Source organism: Hydractinia symbiolongicarpus, chromosome 2, assembly GCF_029227915.1.
Source record: "Hydractinia symbiolongicarpus strain clone_291-10 chromosome 2, HSymV2.1, whole genome shotgun sequence".
Taxonomy (NCBI): domain Eukaryota; kingdom Metazoa; phylum Cnidaria; class Hydrozoa; order Anthoathecata; family Hydractiniidae; genus Hydractinia; species Hydractinia symbiolongicarpus.
In genome coordinates, this window is record NC_079876.1 from 12,577,301 (window position 1) to 12,599,109 (window position 21,809).

At 34.1% G+C, this 21,809-nt stretch overlaps 2 protein-coding genes and 1 pseudogene across 5 annotated transcripts; all 3 read left to right on the forward strand.

The window, feature by feature from the left end:
• The first annotated feature begins 344 nt into the window (after positions 1 to 344).
• LOC130629481 (ATP-dependent DNA helicase Q1-like) lies at positions 345 to 4,118 on the forward strand (annotated as a pseudogene).
• A 1,020-nt stretch (positions 4,119 to 5,138) lies between these two features.
• LOC130629482 (nucleolar protein 12-like) lies at positions 5,139 to 12,852 on the forward strand. 4 transcript variants are annotated; one of them, XM_057442699.1, is made up of 6 exons: positions 5,139 to 5,243; positions 8,958 to 9,049; positions 9,409 to 9,532; positions 10,247 to 10,295; positions 10,648 to 10,775; positions 12,419 to 12,852. In XM_057442699.1, exons 2-6 carry the CDS (start codon positions 8,976 to 8,978, stop codon positions 12,557 to 12,559), a joined length of 516 nt encoding a protein of 171 aa, XP_057298682.1. In that variant the 5' UTR covers positions 5,139 to 5,243; positions 8,958 to 8,975; the 3' UTR covers positions 12,560 to 12,852. The 4 variants fall into 4 exon arrangements, with proteins under 4 accessions (XP_057298682.1, XP_057298684.1, XP_057298681.1 ...); XM_057442701.1 differs by having other exon boundaries at positions 5,146 to 5,243; positions 9,427 to 9,532; XM_057442698.1 differs by having other exon boundaries at positions 5,188 to 5,315.
• Positions 12,853 to 13,047: 195 nt separating this feature from the next.
• Positions 13,048 to 20,535, forward strand: LOC130629480 (zinc finger protein 883-like). Its single transcript, XM_057442696.1, has 3 exons — positions 13,048 to 14,320; positions 17,478 to 18,550; positions 19,985 to 20,535. Exons 1-3 carry the CDS (start codon positions 13,784 to 13,786, stop codon positions 20,265 to 20,267), a joined length of 1,893 nt encoding a protein of 630 aa, XP_057298679.1. The 5' UTR covers positions 13,048 to 13,783; the 3' UTR covers positions 20,268 to 20,535.
• Positions 20,536 to 21,809: the final 1,274 nt, after the last annotated feature.

The window sequence follows — 21,809 nt, forward strand, 5'->3', positions numbered from 1 at the left end:
ATGACTAAAATGACCGCTGACGTCACGTACCAGCGCCAACAAACCATTGCCGGGCCGCCAAAACTTCCCCCGAAACGCCTGCCGAACCCTGATAAAACGCACGCCGACAAAATGATTGCCAGAATGTGGCACCGACCCCCTCCCCCCACCCCTTCTGAGGATACATAGCACCGCCGAAAAACGACCCCTGGATTCATTTACAGCATTTTTCGGATTGGCGGATTACCACTGGGATAACATGATTATCAAGCTCGACCCCAGCACCTTTTACCGTGGCGTCGAAAAGGCGCTGGCACAGGCTGGTCACGTGGGCATCAAATGAACCAGATTCTGGTTCATTTTTAATTTATGCAAATTCTGGATATTTACGATTTTGGCGATGGGCTGGGAAGATGTGGTACGCGTTTTCAAGCGGCTGAATAATGTTTTCGAAAAGTATGAAAAGTTGCCCTCGTTTATTTTAAAACCAAAACAAGTTCAATGTTTTGAGTATTTAGGAGAAGGACACCACGTTATAGCTGTTTTGCCTACTGGGTTTGGTAAATCGTTAATTTATCAACTTTTACCCGACTTTGTTCCAGAACGAAAGGCAGGCAATATTGTACTTGTTGTCTCTCCTTTAACATCAATTATTCAAGATCAGTTAGTAAATTTAAGTAAAGTAGGCATTGAATGTGGTTTCTTACAACTCGAAGACCAAGCTAATAGCCAGAGATACGAACCCTTGTTTGAAGAAGATTTGAATGATGCATCAAATTCTGTTTTTAAAATTTCAAAAAACATTGTAAAATTTTATTTGCACATCCAGAGTCACTGTTATCAGATCAGGGAAGGAAGATATTATGATCAAAAATTTATGAGGAAAATGTTGTGGCTTGTGTGATAGACGAGGCGCATTGTGTGGAATTATGGTGAGTATAGCTAGCTAGCTAGTTTTCTTTGTATAACATAACATAACAAAAATCTACATACATAGCTATTATAAAAATAATATGCCTTAAATATAGCTACTAAATATATATAAACAAACTGATATATATTATATATCCATTTGAAAAAGTTTCACAAACAAAATATATGTATATGTATAGCTATAATAATCGAATAATATAAATTTATCACCATAATACAGTTAAGCTAAAAAATTGATGAATTACTGTATGTTATATCTAGGGGTGAAGAATTTCGTACAGAATTTCAAAACTTATCAGTTTTACAAGCATTCTTCCCTCACAGTATCATGTTAGCTTTGACTGCAACTGCTTCACCAACGAAATTACGTAATTTAAAAAAAGCTTTGAAAATAGAAAATTGCAAAGTGGTTACTGCAAATCCAAATCGTAAAAGCATTTTTTTAAAAAAAGAAATAAGAATGAGTAATTGCAAAGGATATGAGGATATATTAGTACCTATCGCAACAGAGTTAAAGCACAAAAAACAAAACTGCCCTATGACAATTATTTATTTAAAGTTAAAATATTGTGCCTATGCATACAGATTGTTTGAAAGAATTTTGGGTGAGGATCAATATGTTGATCATAAAAAACATCCATCTTCTCGACTTTTTAATCAGTATCACTCACCACAAACAAAGTTGATGAAAACAACTATTTTAGAAGAAATAAGACGTGAAAACTCTAGAATAAGAATAATTTTTGTATTGTTTGTCACATTTTTTAACTGATTTTTAAGATTTGTACGACTTATGTTATTTAATCAATAAACATGTATTTTTTACCTGTTTGCTGCAGCCACCTTCAATAACAAGTACTGTATTTATTCTTTGCATTAAGGACAATTCATGCCATCTGTGCTGCATTAAAATTGAGTAAATAAAACACAATTTTATCTGTAGATCATGCTTTTCTTTTCTTGATCTTCAGTAATGAAGTCGTTTTGAGGTTGTTTTGTTTTGCCAAGTTCTTTAGGAAGTATTTTTGTGTTTGACTTTATGTCTGTTTCATTTGTTATGTTTAGTAAAGGCGTAAATTGTAGAGATTTTTTTGACTGGAAACAGTTTTTTTGGACAGGATAATTTTCATTTTTAATGTTGATTTTTTCTGGTTTTGACTGCTGGTTTGGTGAAAAAGCTGCACATCTTTTTACTGTTGTTTGCTGTTGTAAATGGATTTGTTGTTGTTGTACATTATTCTGGAAGTCAAACATTTTATTGATAAACCTGTCACACTTTGAACAAATTGTTGTAGGCAAAAGTTTAAACTCGGAAACGTTTAATCCACATGTTCTGAATATTTTGTGATGTAAGGATTTTTCCTTTCTACTTTTTGAAAAAATTCTGGTCAAGTGATGTGCTGATGTTTCTTCAGCACAAATTCGACACACTCCTTTGCCACCTTTATAACCTTTTTTAGGCGTAGATGGCAACATCTTCTGCAACGAGAGATTAACAAGAAGAGCACCTGCAACACTTCACTTCTCCCTCGAGCCATATTTATGAATGCATTACCTAGCTGGCTAGCAACAACACCGACTACTTTTTAACAAAAAATATCGTATATTTGAAAGAAATTCTTACTTTAGCTCTAAGACATCTTTAAAAAAAGGTTGAGGAAATGAGATTAAAAAGGAAAAATAATGCTTTTTAAGGATTTAAAACCACCACCAACAACGACGCTACATCTTCCGGTGCCATATTTGTTTATGTATCACTTTTAGGATTTTTGCTGACGCCAGCTAAAAGCGTTGCATAATTAGGGTAACGCCGTGGGCCAATCAGATGCGATACGGTGACCAGCCTGGTCCAGGGCTATTTCGCTAGAACTATCAGAAAGCGCAGCGCCGTTGAGAAGCAAATAGTCCTGGGGACGAGGTTGCATGAATATAAAATGGCGTGTAATGGGGAAAAGAATCTGTTAAAAAATTCATAAAAGAAAATATGCAGGCATTTCAGTTACACCTATTTTCGCATGTTGAAAATCGCGTTTCATTACGCCATCAGATTGTGGGCGTATAACATTAGCTAAATTATTGAAAATCTGGCCGAAACTTATGCAAAAAAGTTCAGATCCCTCCTGAATGTAGCTAGCTATGGCTATTTTCTACTTCTAAATATTTTATGTTTGTCTAGGGTGTGACGACCATGTTTCAACAAAATAAGTATTAAAATTAACATTGGTGGTATAGCTACAAGATGCTAGCTCTTCTGGTGACTGTGGGCAGCGAGAAGAGCAAGACAAAAAAGAAACAGTAGTATCAACCAGAAGGGTTGACCTGACTGACAACTTATGTAACTGACAACCTAGTTGTAGCCAGTATATATATTTACATAAGCTGCGTAGGTTAGGGAGATATGTATTTCAATACTGGACAGGTGGTAAATAAGTTTAGCGGTTTTATACAAAGTAAAAAATAGTTGGTTGAGCGTGGTTGTTGGGTACATGTCATTACCCAAATTTGTTAAATATGGCACCCGAAAATAAACAATTATAAATTCAATATATTAGTACCATTATTCCCTGGTCTAGTAAGTTTTAGACACTCAAAGTTTCAGAAAAGTCATAACTGGGGCTGAATTTAAAATAAATAAAAAAAAGGATATGTTCTTTCGATCATGGTGATTAAGCCTTATGCCTATGATCTACAATTATTACCAATTGTACCAGTACTGAAAATTCTGTACAGTACAGAACGGCCTAACATCACTCAGTATATATTTTGAGCAGTGGTTTTATTGAAGAGTACGCTGTGGACATCTTTGGTGACACTCCATGACAGAGAGATTTCGAACCACCACCTAGTTACCAGCCCCCACTCACCTCCTTAACATCATTTTCTTTCCACCGTTCAGATATTTCGCTGACTTCTGATTTTTCCTTATAGAGAAGATTTTTTTTTTGATCCTTGGGCAGCGAAAAAAACATTTATCCTGGTATTTTCGACTGTTGTTAGTGCAATTCACAACAGCGCACCACACGCACTCCTTGGCACGCGACTAAATCGTTTGTGATTAATCGCACGCCTGAAAAATAAATATTGAGTTTTCAAAATCAACATTTAAAATCCATTTTGTAGCGTGCGATGGCAGCCCTCGAAAGAATTTTTGGAGACTCGTCAGACAAAAACGTCCGATAGATTTCCGTCATGGTCGGACACTTTTAGGTCTCAGAAATTATTGGTCGTTGGTAACCAGGTCTTACACAAAAAATCTAGCCATGCGGTTCTTAACTAATGCGGAGGTGAACGCCGACGGAGCACGGATGAATCAAGTCTGCAAAACTGCACTTACAGGCGGAATAGACATTTTATCATGGATTTAATTGTAGATAATCTTCAGGTCCGAATTTAATGGATTTTTTCTTATGCCTGTAAAAACGAAACCCACGTACGGTGTAAATTTTTTTGAAGTTTTAAGCCACGTGGATAGAGTTTTTTTTTTAACTTAAAACAAAGGATATTTTTGCCTATTTGCTTGTGATGACCTGAAAAGTAAACAATAAATATAAAAATGACAGTATAGTCATGCAGAAAGTCGCCATACCAGTAGACGCTTGATCATCGTGTTTGGGGTTCACAATTTATAACGTCCCCCACTTTTCTACTGCAAAATGAATGCGCAACAAAAAATAACCCCGTGTCGTATTCGTAACATTCTTTGCACGTGCAGTTTACATCGCACGCGTTACTTGATTTACACGTGCGAATCATCGCACACTTACTCAAATATTCCTGAAAAAGACTGTTGAATGTGCGATCTGAGTCTAATGTCTCTGTGGCGGGACATCTAGTAAAGAGGAAACTAATTTTTAATTATTGATTGGTTGGCTTTTGAGTAGCTGGAAACAATTATGCAACCCTAAGTCATATTGAACTTCAAGTTTTATTAACGATTGCTTCTTACTTTGGTTCATACAGAATTAGCACAGTGTGTGTTTACCTTAAGATTTAGACACATCTCTCGGCTTTGATTTTTTAATTCCAAATGAATAATTCATAAAAAATGGTCTTTCACAATTTAGAGGGTAAAATTACCAAAATTTTTAAAAATATAATAAAATATCAGCCTGGCCCATGTCATTTTGGTCACTTCGGCGCGCTCCAGGTAAATATGTCACACGCGACATATTATTTCAGCCTCGCTTTAGTGCCTATCATCCACCATCCATATAAACAATCGAAGCGAGAGACTGCATGCTTTTTTTGTAAACAAGAATGAGATGTTGTTCAGTTGGTGTTAAGAAAGAAAACAAATAATTATTTATGTCTTTTATGTAAATTTGTTACAAGTAAGAATTTTTTGTCAAAATGTTAGTTGATTTTTAATCGGACAGTAGCTTTAAAGAAATGGGTTTGTTGGGGTAAGTTGAAAATATGAAATCATAATGTTCATCATGTTTTCTTATATTACACAATCACAATATTTTCATTTCCTAGATTCCATGGTATTCTTTTTATTGAAAACCTGATGGAATCAGTAAAAGTACGCTAAAAGCATGGAGTTTTGATAAGAATTACCTTTGTTGTCATTTATCAAGGATCATAAACCCCAATCCATTCTTATCGTCACATGATTAGTGCACTCAGCCTTTTCAATGAAACAGAGTGGTCCATACGGAATATGATGAGCTGTCTCCATCCCCAATAAAAGGTCGATATCGCACTTCATTCAATTGCATGGATCGTTTGAACATCATCAATATCCCTTCAGATTCCATTTTTTTAAAAAGAAGCAATGAAAATGACTGGTAACCTTTTTACTGTGAAACAAAGATACATTGTGATAAATACCTGAGGGCTTGGTTGAAATAACAATCAAGTTCGTGCTGTATGTACCACTGTATATATGCCAATGTGTCTACTTCACCTCTTTTTTTCTTCCCATCCATGACTTTGCACTGTCTACAAGAGCTGCTCTTAAAAATAATATCTACCACCTGCGAAGTATTTTCCGCTATTGCTGATATAATTCCCATCTTGGCTAACCATCCTCTGCTGCTCCACAATCCATCGAATGAAGTTCTCACAGTTTGAGTTTCTGTGTCATTATTTATAATAGCTTTGGCACTTTTTGCTGCTTCTCTCATATTTTTCTGCATCAAACTGAATGCTTTCTCCTCTATATACTTTGTGTGTTCTGAAAACGGAGGCCTACTGACAGGTTGTGATAGACCAAGGACACTGCAAAATTTTTCTAATCCTTTCCATCCTTTTCCTATGATTCTGCTTGCAAGCACACTTTTTCTATTAATATTGAAATCCTTTTCCGATTTTTCTGTTGTGTAAAATCCGCCATTGTCGATGTGGGTGATGCAACTTTCATTTGAGCAGTTGAAGCTCGGCTTTGTTGCTAATCCCGCCCTAAAATTAGATTTCTCCTCAACCTCTACTTTTAAAAAAGCATTGTCTACAAACAACTTACATATTCCGATAACAGTTTTATGTTTACTATCCAAGAACTACTTTCCGTTATATCTCCGTCATCGTCGAAGTCATTGTCTGTATCAGAAAAATAACTTTCATCACTGCAATTATTTTCTCCCCATTTAAAGATTTTATTCCGACTTGCTGATAACTTCATCGAAGGTGTATTTTCATCGACATCATCAAACCATGGCCCTTTACTTATACTTCATAACCTTCTTTTAGTAGGCGAGGTTAAATTATAAGTGCTACTTTTTTTACTCTTTCTCGAAAAACGGAAAGGATTACTTTTATAACTATATTTCGACATGATTCCAATTTAATATTAAGATTTCCAATAGCATGGCACATAGCCGTATAAATGCACAGATTTTCACTTCGACTTGTTAGATAATTTTGTTTGTTATTTTTTAAAAAGATGATTACGTTTTTGTTAGGACAATTACCTACATTAGCTGGCTTCAAATTTTTGTGACCTCAGATCTCATATGCATGCTCTTTTTTTAATGATTTTTTATACGACAACATTTATATATACAATACAGTCTGAATGTAATCTACCGTGTACACGCTAATATCACACCTTTGCAGTCGTTTGTTTTTTGTTATAATTAAATCCCTTAAAGGTTTAGCGAGTTTATATTTGCGTGTTAAAAAACAATGCGCTCCTGAAGAAGTATCGGAGCAATTATATTTATAGATGCATTGTGTAAATGTATTGATAAGCTATTCCCTTAAGTATTAGCATAAAGTAATTAAATAATAAAAATCATACGCGAAGTTTTATAATACATTGCGCGGGAATGTATTGTTGATTTAATTACTTAAAAAGATTCCAGCGCATTTACTTTAAGAAACATATGAAAAGCATTGTTCACAACTATTAAATGTCGCTTTTCGTTTATAAACTTTTAAAATGTGATCTTAAAAAACATTTCTATCACCGCTTTTCGTTTTTAAACTTTTAGAATGCGATTTAAAAAAACATATCTATCACCGCTTTTCGTTTTTAAACTTTTATAATGCAATCTAAAAAAGCATTTCTATCGCCGCATACAAATTTAACTTTTTCAGACAAATGACATTTCATAAAAATACCTGAAACAAACAAATTAACTTTAATGAAAGACTTTTTTGAAAAGAAAAAAAATTAAATTATACTGGCTATAAAAATGGTGGAGCTCGCGAAAATAATCGTGGGACACACGATCCTTCGTGGAGATATATTTAATTACTGCAATTAAAAATTTCAAAAGAGTTCGCGCAAAATAGATTGCTAAAATTGATCTTGCAACCTATTGTGATTAAACAATCGATCGCGTGGGGTCATTGTTTATTAGCGAGGCAAAAAAAACAAAAGCTATCACAATGTTATTGTTCTGTGTAACTATTCATACATATATTACAAAGTATAAACTATCTAAAAAATATTATTATGTATATTTTAATACGGGAGTTTCATATTATGCATAGTGTTTACAAAAAATATGCTCAACTCATTTTGCACATATTTCCTTGAGCACCTTCAAATATTTTCATGGAATATAAATTATTTTTTCTATATGTCATGAATTTTTTGCAAAAAAACCTTTAAAAAAAACTTTACAGTAACCCTAACTTGCATTTTTTGTTTTTAATATCAATTTTCAGCCAACTATCATCATCATTCATTCATCATTCTCGGCTTAACGTCCATTTTTCATGCTAGCATGGGTTGGACGGGGTATATTAATGACCCTCTTCCAATCTGATCTAGACTGTGTTCGATCTAAACTTAACTTCCTCTGTATCAAGTTTGTCCTTATAACCTTCTGCCAAGTCTTTCTCGTTCTGCCTCTGGGCTTTGCCCCAGGAACTATCAAGTCTCTACACTTTCTTACCCAATTATCCTCCTCCATTCTTTCCAAGAACTATAAAAAGATAATTCACATATAAGATTTACTTTAAAACAGGGTAACTATTTAATTAGCAGGGTATCTAGCCAATTCTCACATTGACATTTCCTCAATACAATCGTGCCAAAATTTTAGACTTTGTGTTTGTCATAACACTCTCCTCTTTTATGCTTATTTTTTAATTTTACAAAAGGAATGTTGATTGTAAAGTCTTTTATGAATAAATTTGTTTTTGAATTTCACTTTGATAGGAAAAAGTGTGGAATAATCTTCCAGACCAAGTGACCTGTGATGAAAGTCTGCTTTCGTTTTAGACTTTCATCTCTAATGTATTTGGCAAATTCTAATGGAGATCACTTTTTAACTTTTTAATTTTTTTTTTATTGAGCTGAAACAATCCACTAACTATAGGTTTTGTGATTTTCTGGGCTTCTTTAAATATTTATTATTATTATTATTTAAGCAGATGCTCATTTTTCAGTGCTGCTTATTGCTTACTAACTACAACCTGTTAGTGTTTGTTATTGCTCTTTAGCACCAGGTGAGGACCAAGTTTTAACTTGTATCTCCTCCTTTATACCGCCACTCTTTAAGTAAAGTTTAAATCTCCATTAAGACACCTATTTACCATGCATGTTCTTACAATTTAAATATGCTAAATAGTTTTATGTTTTTTTTCTTTAGTTTAAAATTAAACATAAAATGGGAAAAGTTCCTACTCCTGGACATAAGAAACGCAACAAACTGATCCTTTCGTTTGATGACAGTGCACGGAAGTAAGTTATGATTTATCATCCTAAAAGTGGATTGCCTTTATTAAAAGGTTTCACCACCTATGTTTAGTAAATCTAGTTTGTATATTTTAAAGTTTTATAGTTAAATTTTGCTAACCAGCTTTTTTCATTTAATCTATTTCACCTGTACCTTTGTCTTGTCTAAAAGCTTTTTTTGTGTGGAATTTTATGCTTTGTTTGCAACCGCATACACACAGGCAGCAGCTTTTAACAAAAAATAAGAGTAACACTTTTTAACCATATGTGATGCATCTATATTAAATAAAACCTGGCAAAATTTTTGTAAACACAGCTTCAAGCATCAGTACTTGGCAATTAGAAAGGCTGTTAAGTGAGATCAGGCTTGTATTTTATTTAAGAGAATATTTAACTGGTTTTCGAAAGAGGCGGCAACAAAGAAAAGAAAAAGCTCAAACTGAAATCGAGAAAAAACTGAAAAACAAAATCAGACAAGAAAGAACCAAAGTAAGCAAATTCTATTTTCATCTTTGTATATGCTGAGTTTCATAGCGCATCTAAAGTATGTTTTTCTCATCCTGTTTAAACCTACACAGTGTATGATAAATGCTTAAATTCACCTTAATCATGATTTAAAACAAAAACAAATTTAAAGCAAATAGATTCATAACGTACTAGAGATCTTGTTGTTATGAAGTGAGTTTAAAAATTTAATACAGGATGCAAACATTATTTTGTTATTTCTTAGCTGTCTAAAATTATGTTTGCATTAAAAATATTTAGCCTATTCATGTGAAATTCACAATCTGATGCTTTGGATTTTTTTTAAATTTTTATATTTTTATATTCAACTATTTACTTACTGGTACTTTCACGTTTTCGAATTCACAAAATTAAATTCCTACAAAAAAGTTTTGAACTTGATTCATCTCTATAATAATAGCCATCATCTACCTGTTTGTCTGTCTGTTACAGGAAACATGAAATGTAATACCCTGTGGATTTTTTCATGGGTTGACGACTAGTTAAAATAAAATCTTCCAAAATGTAAAGTTTTTAATAATACTCAGTTACAAATCATCATATTGTTGAAACATTTTGCGAATGGCCTGATTCTCACAAATTTTTCAAAATTTTCAGGCACAAGTACTCTGAAATAGAAAGTATGATACTGCAGTCATATGGTTATTTCTAGTGTGAATTTCTTATTTATTTATTTAGAAGCGAAAAGCAAATCAAGATAAAATTAATGATATTTTACAAGGAATTCGTAAGATTTTTAATATAATTTATTGGGGATGCTTCCTGAACAAATTTTCACGCAATGATTTTTTACAAAAATCCTAGCTTGAAGAGAAAAAATGTTAAGAAATTGATTGTCTAAAAAGTGATTAGAAAGCTTATCTCACTGTCTAAAGCCACCCTTTTGTTTGTTTTCAAATCAAACAACATTGTGTTTTTTTTGGTAAAGTTGCGAGTTTATGTAGTGTCACGCAACCACAAATTAAGCCTTACAAGTTCTATGAGTGCAAGAATCTTAAAATTATTTTTTCTGGAAAATGTGTTTTTTGTAATCCGATCTAATTTTCTTTAAAATATATACATTCCACTTTTTTGTTTAGACATGCCATACGACAATATGAACACAACATCCGAGCAATGTGAGAAAGTTGATTTTGGTACACACGAGGTCACGATAAAAACAGATATTGATTTCGCGGAAACAGGGTTGATTATGGCACAATCTAAGGTTAACTTTAGGATTTTTTACAAGATGTTTGTTTGTTTATTTGTGCTGTTTTGAATTTTAACTAAGCAGCTTCATACGTAAAACAGAAACTGATTTAATTTTTTTTCTCAATTACACGTTCATAGCTCCTTTGGGTATATATACTCTACAGTGCTAAACACGTCCTAGAATCTCCCAAATAACCTAAAATTAGACCTTAAAATGTTGATTTCTTCTAAAATGATCATTCGTTATTTTATTTTATTTTTGAATAGTAACTTTTTATTATTACAAAAAAATGAGGTTCATGTTTTTTTTGATATTGAAACAAGAAAAGACTTAATTCAGACAATTAATTCTGATATATAATAGTAAAGCACGATTTACTTGTTACGTGGTGTCATTAGTAAAGAGTGAGCCAATGACATAAATTTTTAGGATTTACGTACAGGGCACTTTTGTTACACTCATAAGCGCAAGAAATGCACACATAAAATTTGGTACTTGTTACAATAATACCACTGGGTTTGTTTACAAAAGAGAACAGCCTCGACGTTGTTTGATGTTGTTCTTACAGGTAGCTTAGCTACCCTATTGCTAGATTTAGGATTAAACTAGCATTTATTACTTAATACTCAGTAAAATAGGACAAGTTTGAATATTAAACTTTTTCACTATAGCTAGCTGACTAAAGTATGAAAGGACAAGACTGGGCTTTTTAGCTGGGTTAAAAGTCAAAACTTAGGAGGAAAATTACATCACAGTTTTTAAAACTATATTACACATGTTTGAGAACACCTCCTGGGGAAATTCATTGTTCATCAAGTTACCCCATATGGGTAATATGGAAGATTTCTTCATAAAAAACATCAGAAACTTTTTCATGTGGATTACTTTCACATTAACAAAAATTAAAAAATTTAAAGATAAACTTTTGCGATTTTGTTATTTATTAGTTTTCAAATTTCTCGCTGGAAAGTTTTAAGGTTTAAAACCCATGTTCCACAGTAACTTTTCGTCCTTATTCTAATGTCATGTCATATTCATGTAAATCCAATGATCTAAGCCACGATTCCTTAGCTTCCAACGCTTCTCGTTCACAAGTTTTACCGCTAGCCAATATGATGGACAACGTCGAGGAACCCTTGGTAATTTTGAAAAAATGTGGCTCTGCCTTACGATTTTCAGATTTTTGCTGCTTATATCAGCATATCTTAGCCCTCGAGTGCCACACCTCCGTATATATAGGAGTTAATTATCCTTAATTATTAGTAACTTCATTCCTCCTTTAAAACTTTCTAAAATATGGAACAGTTTTTATACCTTTTTTAGTGCTTTCTCCTTAAATTTCACCTAAGAACCTCCGAACCTTCTTCTAAAATCCCTGAATATTATGAATTTAAAAAACTTTGACCACTTGGTTATTTGGCATGTATAGCGGCAGTTTTTTAGTATTTGAAATGGGCATTGTTTTTGTTTGTGCAGTGTTTTTTTAAAAATATTAGTTTGTTGTTGTTTATACTGCTCCTGGAATAACCTAAATGTTGAATGATGTGTTATATACACATTGTAGAACTAGCTATAAGTTCCCTGACCCTCTTTGTTTGTTTTATTTTTATTTTAACATTGAATTTATTGATTGATGTTTCTGTGATTATCTTTAGAATGATGAAGTTACACCAGCAAGTTCTAAGCTAAAAGAAGTCAAGAAAAAAGAAAAACCAGTGAAAAAGATGCACAAAGAAAAACCAGTGAGAAAGATAAACAAATATAAAGGTGGAAAAGTTAGAAGGAAGAAAAAATGAGTTGTAGATTTAAATCTTGGGTCATAGATTTAAACCCAGACTTGATAAATAAAGATATCAACAGCTTGATTGTGAAGCAAGAATTAAAAACACGTTGGTGTTGAAAATGTTGCACTGAGAAGTCATGAACACAAATCAAAAATGTTTGATCAATTTCTGCTGCAACTGTGCAGAATATTTATTTGGAAAGTTTTTAAAGGACATTGTTGTTTATATCTTTTCCATTTTCTTGGTTGACATTGAGTAATTTTCTCATTTGTTTACGTTTTCGTATGTAAATACTAGCTACCTGGTATCTTGTGTTTTTTTTATCACTTAAAAAATAATAATGATGTTTCATGTCTGATATTTTTTTTATGAAATATCTGTTCAACTTATTGACCAGCAAGGACTTAAAGGGGCTACAAACCGGTTAAAATACTCACATTCCGTATATCCCGCTCACATATTAAATATACGGCAAACGCGTTTTGCGCAATGAACAGACCAGTGCACTTTGCTCGCTGGTTCAATAATTTTTTTTGAAAAGTATATCACAAAGAAATATTTCAGCGAGTCTCATTCTGGATGAGAACATGACCAACGCTGGAGAAGATAAAAATTCTAAATTCGAGTCTGTAAAATACATACATGCCTGAAAAATAGCCAGTTTGTTTTTCGCCGCCATCAGTTCGACTTTCGTGGAATTCACTAAAATCGAAAACCAACAGCCGTTCCGTTGCCCCTTTAAGTTTGGTAAATTTATTGTAGGAGAAGAAAAAGGGGTCTTCTTTATAAGAAACATAGATTTTTATGGTAAAAAGTTTATGGTAAAATGAATCAAAATTTGGTTTTAGTTATCAACAATATACTGTTTAATGACTTTTGATAGTTGACTGTGATATAAACTTTTATTTTAAGTCTTCATTTTATGTTCGGATATATATCAAATTTTTATTGGTAGAGATTTAAATTGTTAACGGAAATTGTGTTTTAAAAAATGAAGTATTGTGTTTAGCACCTGGAAGGCCTGCTACGGAGATGGACTATCTCTTTAATAATAGCCATATTCTGTGTGTTCAAAATGGCTGCTTGTAGCTTCATTCCAGGTTCCACACAGAGTTAATAATTTGCTGACGGGTGGCCCCATTGATTTTTCCACGGGTAAGCGACTAGAACATTAATAATATCTATACATTACTTGTTTAGCCAAAAAGTTTAAAACAACATGTTTATCAAATAAAGATGAAAACAAACGAAGGAGGAGAAGGAGGAGCGTTACAAGACGAGAGCAAAGCTGATGTACTAAGGTATGAAGATCTGAAAGAAAGAAGTGGTCAGATTGCTGAAGATCAATTTAAAGTTGAAGAACACTTGGATGATGTTGAGTGTGACCAAGGCGGACAACAGAACACTGAGAAAAATGTTCAAATAAACACCGTCTACCAAAAAGATAGAGAGATCGAAAATTCGGAGCAAAACGATGTAGAGATGGGTAATAAAGAACAAGACGACGGAGAGTTAAATAATGCAGAGCAAAACAATGGAGAGGTGAATGATGCAGAGCAAGGCGATGGAGAGATGAATTCTGCAGAGCAAGACGATGGAGAGATAAATAATGCAGAGCAAGCCGATGGAGAGATGAATTCTGCAGAGCAAGAAGATGGAGACAATACGACTGTGTTGTTAGTGGAAGTAAATCTATCAAAAGAAGACGGATCATCAGAAGCTGTAACTTTAGAACTTTTATGCCCCAGCTCTCTCGTGGTTGAAGAATCAGAGGTATATAGAATTTTTCAGGCATGTGAGAAAAGTGAGACCCGATACCCAATACCCTGACATCAATACCTGAGACCCAATACCCTGATATTTTCTTTTAATATATATTTTTTTAATATAAACAATAATAAAACACATTTTATATGCATGTTTCTTCGTTACACGGAAATATTTGTTGCACGTAATATGCGAATATGGTGCTGGCTCAACAATAGTTTTATATCGCTAGAAACTACAATGAAACTAGCATCAAAAAAATTTTGACTGAATTTTTTCTCTATAACCATACCAAGTTGATACATTTTCGTGGGTGTAGTTGAGAAGGAACAAGACATAACCATTATCTGTTCTCGCAGCTGGTGCTGGTTTATTCACTGTTGTTGAAGGTGGAATATGTTGCCTTGATGCTACTGTTGAAGATGTTTGTATTGAAGGCGCAGATACTATTGCGTTGAATATGAAGTAGTCGGTGAAGCCGTTAAAACAATAGTAGGCTGCGATAACGGTATTAAATTGGTAATTGGAACCTTTTTGACGTTAGCTGGCCCTTTTCTTCTACAAGTCGCTTTGTTTTCTTTTTTCCTGCGTTTTTCTCTTTAGAAAAGTCTACTAAGTTTCTCATATTTTTTTCGCTATGCTTCAAAAAGGTTTGACCAAATTTAACTTGCATGCAATGCCGACAGTATGCGTGTATATCTCGAAACTTTTAAACCGAAACCAAATTAGAATGTTCTCTTCTTGTTCATTCCAACTGTGAATGGTTGTTCTTCATTTTTAGCATTTTTCACATCATATGTATCGCCAAATCCTTTAACGGAAGGTACGCCTTGCTTCGAATAAACCAACATATCATCTCTGATATTTTATGTTGAGAAAACAAGAAATTAATGAGAAAAAATTAGGATTTTTATTAAAATAAAACATCGCCGAAAAAATATTATGAATAAAAATTCAGGGTATCTGGTCTCAGGTATCGGTGCCAGTGTATTGGGTCTCGGGTATCACATAGGGTATCAGGTTCCACTTTTCTCATATCCCAATTTTTCAGAGTCTTTTGGTGTTTCGATTTGATGATATATATGTAGACATCTACATTTTAACTTAGTTTTGTCTGTTAAAATTATGATTTTTTTTCTCTGAGAGAGAGAGAGCTTGTCTTTTTCAGGCTGTTGTCGGATCATGCGTCAGGTTTATTTCCACAGGAAGCCAACATGTAGTTGTTGTTATTGAAAACTAAAGTAGTCCATCATATGAATTATTTTAACGGTGCTCCACCCTTGTACTTTAACAAGGAAATTAATTTTTGCAAATTTCTTAAGTTTTTGTCATTTTCGCAAAAATGAATTAACGCAGAAATTTTAAGTAAATTTGCGAAAATTCTTCTCCTAGTTTGGCTAGGCGGATATTAATGCAATGTGTATATACATGCTGTGTGGGCTGTATATATGCTGTGCGGACTGTATATATACTGTCAAGGCTGTAAAAAAGCTTTGCGGACTGTATATATGCCGTGCGGGCTGTATATATGCCGTGCGAGCTGTATATATGCCGTGCGGGCTGTATATATGCCGTGCGAGCTGTGTATATGCCGTGCAGGCTGTATATATGCTGTGTGAGCTGTATATATGTTGTGCAGGCTGTTTATATGCCGTACAGGCTGTATATATGCCGCACAGGCTGTATATATGCTGACATATATAGCGCATGTCGGCAACTTGACAATGTCGGATTAACGTATGAAGTAAATTTGAAATATAATACAGTTGACTCTCCGTGATTCGAATTCCCACGGAAAATTTTTTTTGTTCGAATTATAGAGAGATTTGAATTATAGAAAGTCCGGGGGGCTTCCACCGAGTCAGGGAAATCAGGGAAAGTCAGGGAATTTTATCTGACCCATTTTTGGGGAAAGTCACAGCATTTTTTGTCTTTTAACTTGACTTACACTGATAGAACTTTGCTGACAGGCTCTGTTAGTCATTCAGTGGAACTAACATACTCTTGACCATTTTATGTAGTATATGAATTAAAGCTCAGTAAGTTATGTTGCGACAAATACGGTTTAAACGGTTTTAGTTAATTTGTTTTTCTCTTTGGCTGTAGAATTCTTGAAAAAGTCAGGGAAAGTCAGCGAATTTGACCTCAAAAAGTCAGGGAAAGTCAGGAAATTTGATACCATATTTTCGGTGAAAACCCTGAAGTCTCTGTAATTCAAACTTTCAGCTTCAGAGATTGATAAATTCGAATTAGAGAGAGAAATTACGTTAATTTCAAAATCTAAAAAAAAATTTCAATCTTTATTTTTACACAAGAAGAAACTCTATTTGAAATACGGTTTCATATTTGATTGCTTTACATTGGAGAGGCGGTCTCTTTCAACAATACGAGTTGCATCACCAAGTACTTTTCTCAGGTCGACACCAAACGATGTAAAAAAGCTGTAATCTTATACGATAGTAATTTGATCGACTTCGCTGTTAGGCCTTCGCTATCAGAATGTCCATCTTTTTCTTCGCTATCTTCCACTTCCACACCACCAGTAACTTCGTAGAAAGATAAACGTTTTGAAAAATACGTTCGAATGACAATTTTTTAATTTTAGAAAAACATTTGAATTTGTCAAAGCCCTGTTTACACTCTAAAATTTGAATTAGGGAGCGTGCTGAAGGGACTGAAAAACTGTTGGAGTTGTAGAAAGTTTTTTAGAAGAGTTTGTTAAAGAAAATTGACGGTGACTGCGCACTCGTTCGAATTATAGAAATATTCGAATTATAGAGATTCGAATTAGAGGGAGTCAACTGTACCATTCTTTCTATCCTCCTGCAAAATGTTACATTGCTACATAGTTCGCATAAGTTTATCTGCTATAGGTACTTAGTACTATATATGTCTGAATTATTTTGACATATCTAACGCACCTAAAATGGCATGTGAACTTGTAGCTTAAAATAAGAGAAAAAAAAGTCTTCAAATAGTTTTCTTCGCAATATTCAATTCTCATGACGTATTAGGACTTCATTAAAATTAATTTCCTTCAGCTATCTGCTGCACTTTGCGGCTGATGTTACAAACTCTCCATCTCAGCTGTTATTTTCACTACGTTATCAGACATTTTTATTTAAAAATTTAAATTTTTAGTTTATTTATTTTAAATTTTTAGCCTCAGTCTGAAGAAAAAGAGCCTGGACACGAGAGAGATAAAAGACAATTCGAATGCGATATTTGCCACAAGAGCTTTAAGCAACGTCATCATCTGAAAGCACATCTCATGATTCACACTGGAGAAAAACCGCATAAATGTGAAGAGTGTAACAAGGCTTTTATAAAAAAGCACGACTTGAAACGTCACATGCAAACTCATGCGAAAGAAGAAACTCCTGATTCAAAATTAGAAGAGGATTCGAGTAGAAAAATATTTCGCTGCGACGAGTGCGACAAAACGTTCGCGCGCAAGAAAGGATTGGTTGCACATTCGATTATTCACAAAGGGCGACAGTTCACCTGTAGTGTGTGTGAGAAGCGTTTCTACCGCGGCGCTGATTTGCAACGCCATGCATTAATTCACACTGATAAAAAACCTCACAAGTGTGACACCTGTGGAGAAGAGTTCCGACATAGCTTCTTGTTAACCAATCATATGAAACGACACACGGGTGAAAACCTTCTGTTTTGTTCCTTCTGCGATAAAACATTTGTTTCGATTAGCCGTCTTAAACAACATTTTCGGACACACACGGGGGAGAGGAGTTACATTTGTGATGTGTGTGGTGATAGTTTTGTACATCACAGCACTTTAAAGTCTCATAAGCTCTCTCACAGCGAGGTGCAGCCTTACACGTGCGATGAATGTGGAAAATCTTTCAACAGGAAATCAAACTTGAAAAAACATTTACGAATACATAACGACGAAAAAATTTATAAGTGTCACCTCTGCGGAGAAGGGTTTATGCATCACAGTACAATGAAGGCGCATATATTTGTACACGGCGGAGAAGATCCGTTTTCGTGTAATTTGTGCGGCAAGACTTTTAATCGACGTTCGAATTTAAAAAAACATCAACGCATCCACCTCGTTCAAGCCATTCAAGAGGAGATCATAACACCACGTGTCGAACGCGCATCCGTAGAAGTGAACACATGTGAAACGGCAGCTATGCAACTCATGACAGAAGACGTGGCGGCTTGTCGAGCGATAATGAATGAAGATGGCGTCGTTGTTGCGGAGGAATCGGAGTAAGTAGTAAAACATTTGTTTTGTGAAAAAAATATTCTTTATATGCCTACTATAAATTTGCGAATTATCAAAAAATTGTCGTTTAAAATGTTTTTGTCAAACTTTTCCTTATTAATAGCTATGTATAGGCGTTTAAAAATTTCACTGTGATGTGATCTCGTATCTAGCAAAAATATTTAATTAAATTTTATTTTAACAGAATATAAAAGAAATCAAAATATCGAGAACGATTTTCCTCGCAAGATATAAAATTCCTGAATTTTGTAAAAATTTATTCTCGCAAAATATTAAAGCTTCTAAATTTCCGAAAATTAATGCAAACGCTTAGCATTTGATTGGCTGAAAATATATCTCACAATTTAATGAGAGTTGCTTCAAACAGTAGATTTCGGCTCATGCTTTCCAAAAAATATTTTTGTTGAATTAACACAATATATTACTTTATTTATTTTTTTCTTTTCACGTGAAATTTTACAAAGTTTTCAATTCGTCAAATTTCTTCTCTTTACAAAAGGGCTAGGAAAAGAATTTTTTATTAGTATAAATAAATTACATTTCTGGTAAAATTTCACGAATTTTTTATTAACTATATTTCGTAAGGAATAGTCCGCCAGTACTTCATTACGCCAAAATTTATATTTATTACATAATCGATTTTTTTCTTAACCCATCCCAAAATTTCGATACGAAACATCACTGTTGTTCGCTCATAATGTATTTCCATTGACTGTATCTACGCTCCCATAAAGGATTCAAAGTATCGTATGTGAAAAAAGGATGTTGAAGAAAAGAATGACCGATCGTCAACACCAGGTCAGGGTAGCTTCGCCTCGTTATGGTGGTATTAGAAACAAGCTCTTCTTGTTTCTTACGTCTTCACTTTACCCACACAACATCCTTTCTCTACATACAATACTTTCCAAGACCTCCACTGGATAGTGACAGGCAATCTAAAAACAAAATCAAATCTTTTCTAACCCTGCGAAACCTTAAACGGTCTAAGGTTATGTAGCGCAAGTTACAGCACAAATTAAGAAATTGTAAGGAGTTGGAGGATCTGTGCATCGGTAGCTCAGTCGGTAGAGCGTTCGACTCACGCCCGAAAGTTCATAGGTTCGATCCCACCGGCCGTTGTCTGGTTAGGCAGGAATTTGATTTAAACATGCTAGAACTGCCGTTATAATCTCTTCCAGAACCTGTTAAGGGGTAATATCTCTTAAATTAGTGATTACATAAAATATAAATTGTTAGATAGATTGACTCTTTGATAATGATACAACATACTCGTTCTACATACAACTGAGAATTAAAGGGTTAGGGCTAATCGAGGCAAATGATTGATTGCCTCTGTTGTTCCAGTCTTTCTTATAAGGATTAGTACCAATGATTACGTTTAATTGAAGATCATATTATCAACATTTGTTTTGTTTTAGAAATATCCAAGAAGAGGTTGTCATATGTTCCGAGTTGGAGAATCGCACATGTCCTATCTGTGATAAAGTGTTAAAAAACAAGAATCATATGAGACAACATTTACTCACACATACTAGTGAGAAACCGTTCGAGTGTGAAGAATGCGGTAAGAAGTTTAACCGCAAGTCTAACCTAAGGAAACATGAGAAAATACACACAGGTGTGAAACCACATGGTTGTAACGTGTGTGGAAAGAGGTTCCTTCTCATCTACGATTTGAATCGCCATAAGAAAATACACTAATTCTAGACTGCCTTGATTGATCAAAGTTATGATGGAGATGAGACGGAGCTGCGCATGCGTGATAATCACAACTACCATGGCTGCTAAAGAATGACTTTAATAAACAAATCTGAGATCTATTGTTTCTGCGCATGCGTGAAGGATGCTGGAAAGAACGGGAAATTTTCTCTATTATTTCTTAATGGCGTTTGTAAATAATTGATACTAAGAGTATTCGTCATTCACTTTTACTTCTGAAATTAGTTGCCAAACAAATTTACAAGTCTCACTTATTGTTTAATATTCAATGCACATCATTTTCAGCAATTTCATTTGTTTACTTCACATTAAAACGATGTTCACACTAAAGCCGTGTTTACAACCTTGAATCAACTCTGTGGACGAGATGACGTGATGACGTTCTATATACGCAATGTGTGAACAAGGTCTAAGTATTTGTTTTCACTTTAACGAATGTTAGAATAACGTCCCCTTGTATAAAGAAAATGAAGTTTCAGTAACAGAGAGAATGATAATGGACAATAACGGCATCCTTGATTGCAGTTCTGATTCATTGTCCACTCTGTCAAGAAATTTTCAAACATTAAAGTACAGTACAATATGCGCTAACTCAACCTCAAAATTAGAAATTATGGTCCAAGAGAGAACAAAAATACCTTAAAAGAAAGTAACGTGGTAGCGGACTTACAGATTACGAATTTTTTATTCATAATTCTTTGATATCGCAAGTTCTTTTTTCCAGATTTTTTATAGACAAAGAGCGGGGGTCGAGGTTGGAGAAAGCTAAGATTGTTTGTGAGAACGCAAGGTTTGAAATTGCACATGTTCGACATACAGTTCACAAACAGTATCATTACAACAAAAAAACAACTGTTTCGCAGCGAAACATTTTCTAAAAATCTTTTTTACAGCCTTTGCATGATTCGGCACAACCTCGCTGCCAGGGCATTTTGCCTTTTTGATGAAGTTTTGACGAGGTTGGGTTGGAAAGTAAATTGCACATGCACAAATGTTTTGAACAGAACTTAATCACAATTCTTTTGCATACTATGACAGTAACAGTAGCCTACATTAATGTTTCTTCTCAACTCCTCTAAAATATGTTTAGCGAGACAAAACAATATATAGCGCTAATTAGAGGGCATTGCTTATTTCAAAGTTTGAGTAAGAGGCGAACAATCATTAGAGGTGTATTGAGATTCACGATTGTGACAACAGACTCATTAGAGGTGTATTGAGAATCACGATGTTGACAACAGACATATATTTATTTTACTCGTTAATTACCTGTCGAGCTAATTAACAGACATTTCTTATTCATCGACAATTTATTTTCCCTGCAAGACACAAGATAAACTCATAATCAATTCTCCAAATAGAGAACGGGTAATAAGCGTATACGCTTCTTTCAGTTTTCCTCCACTTTCTCTGATCAGCAGACAAAACCAAGATTTAATTTTGTGTAATGTACTCTGTAGGCCAAATATGGTAGAAAATCCAGTTACCTAGCTGATTTTTAGCCAGGATGCCTAGCTGAGCTTA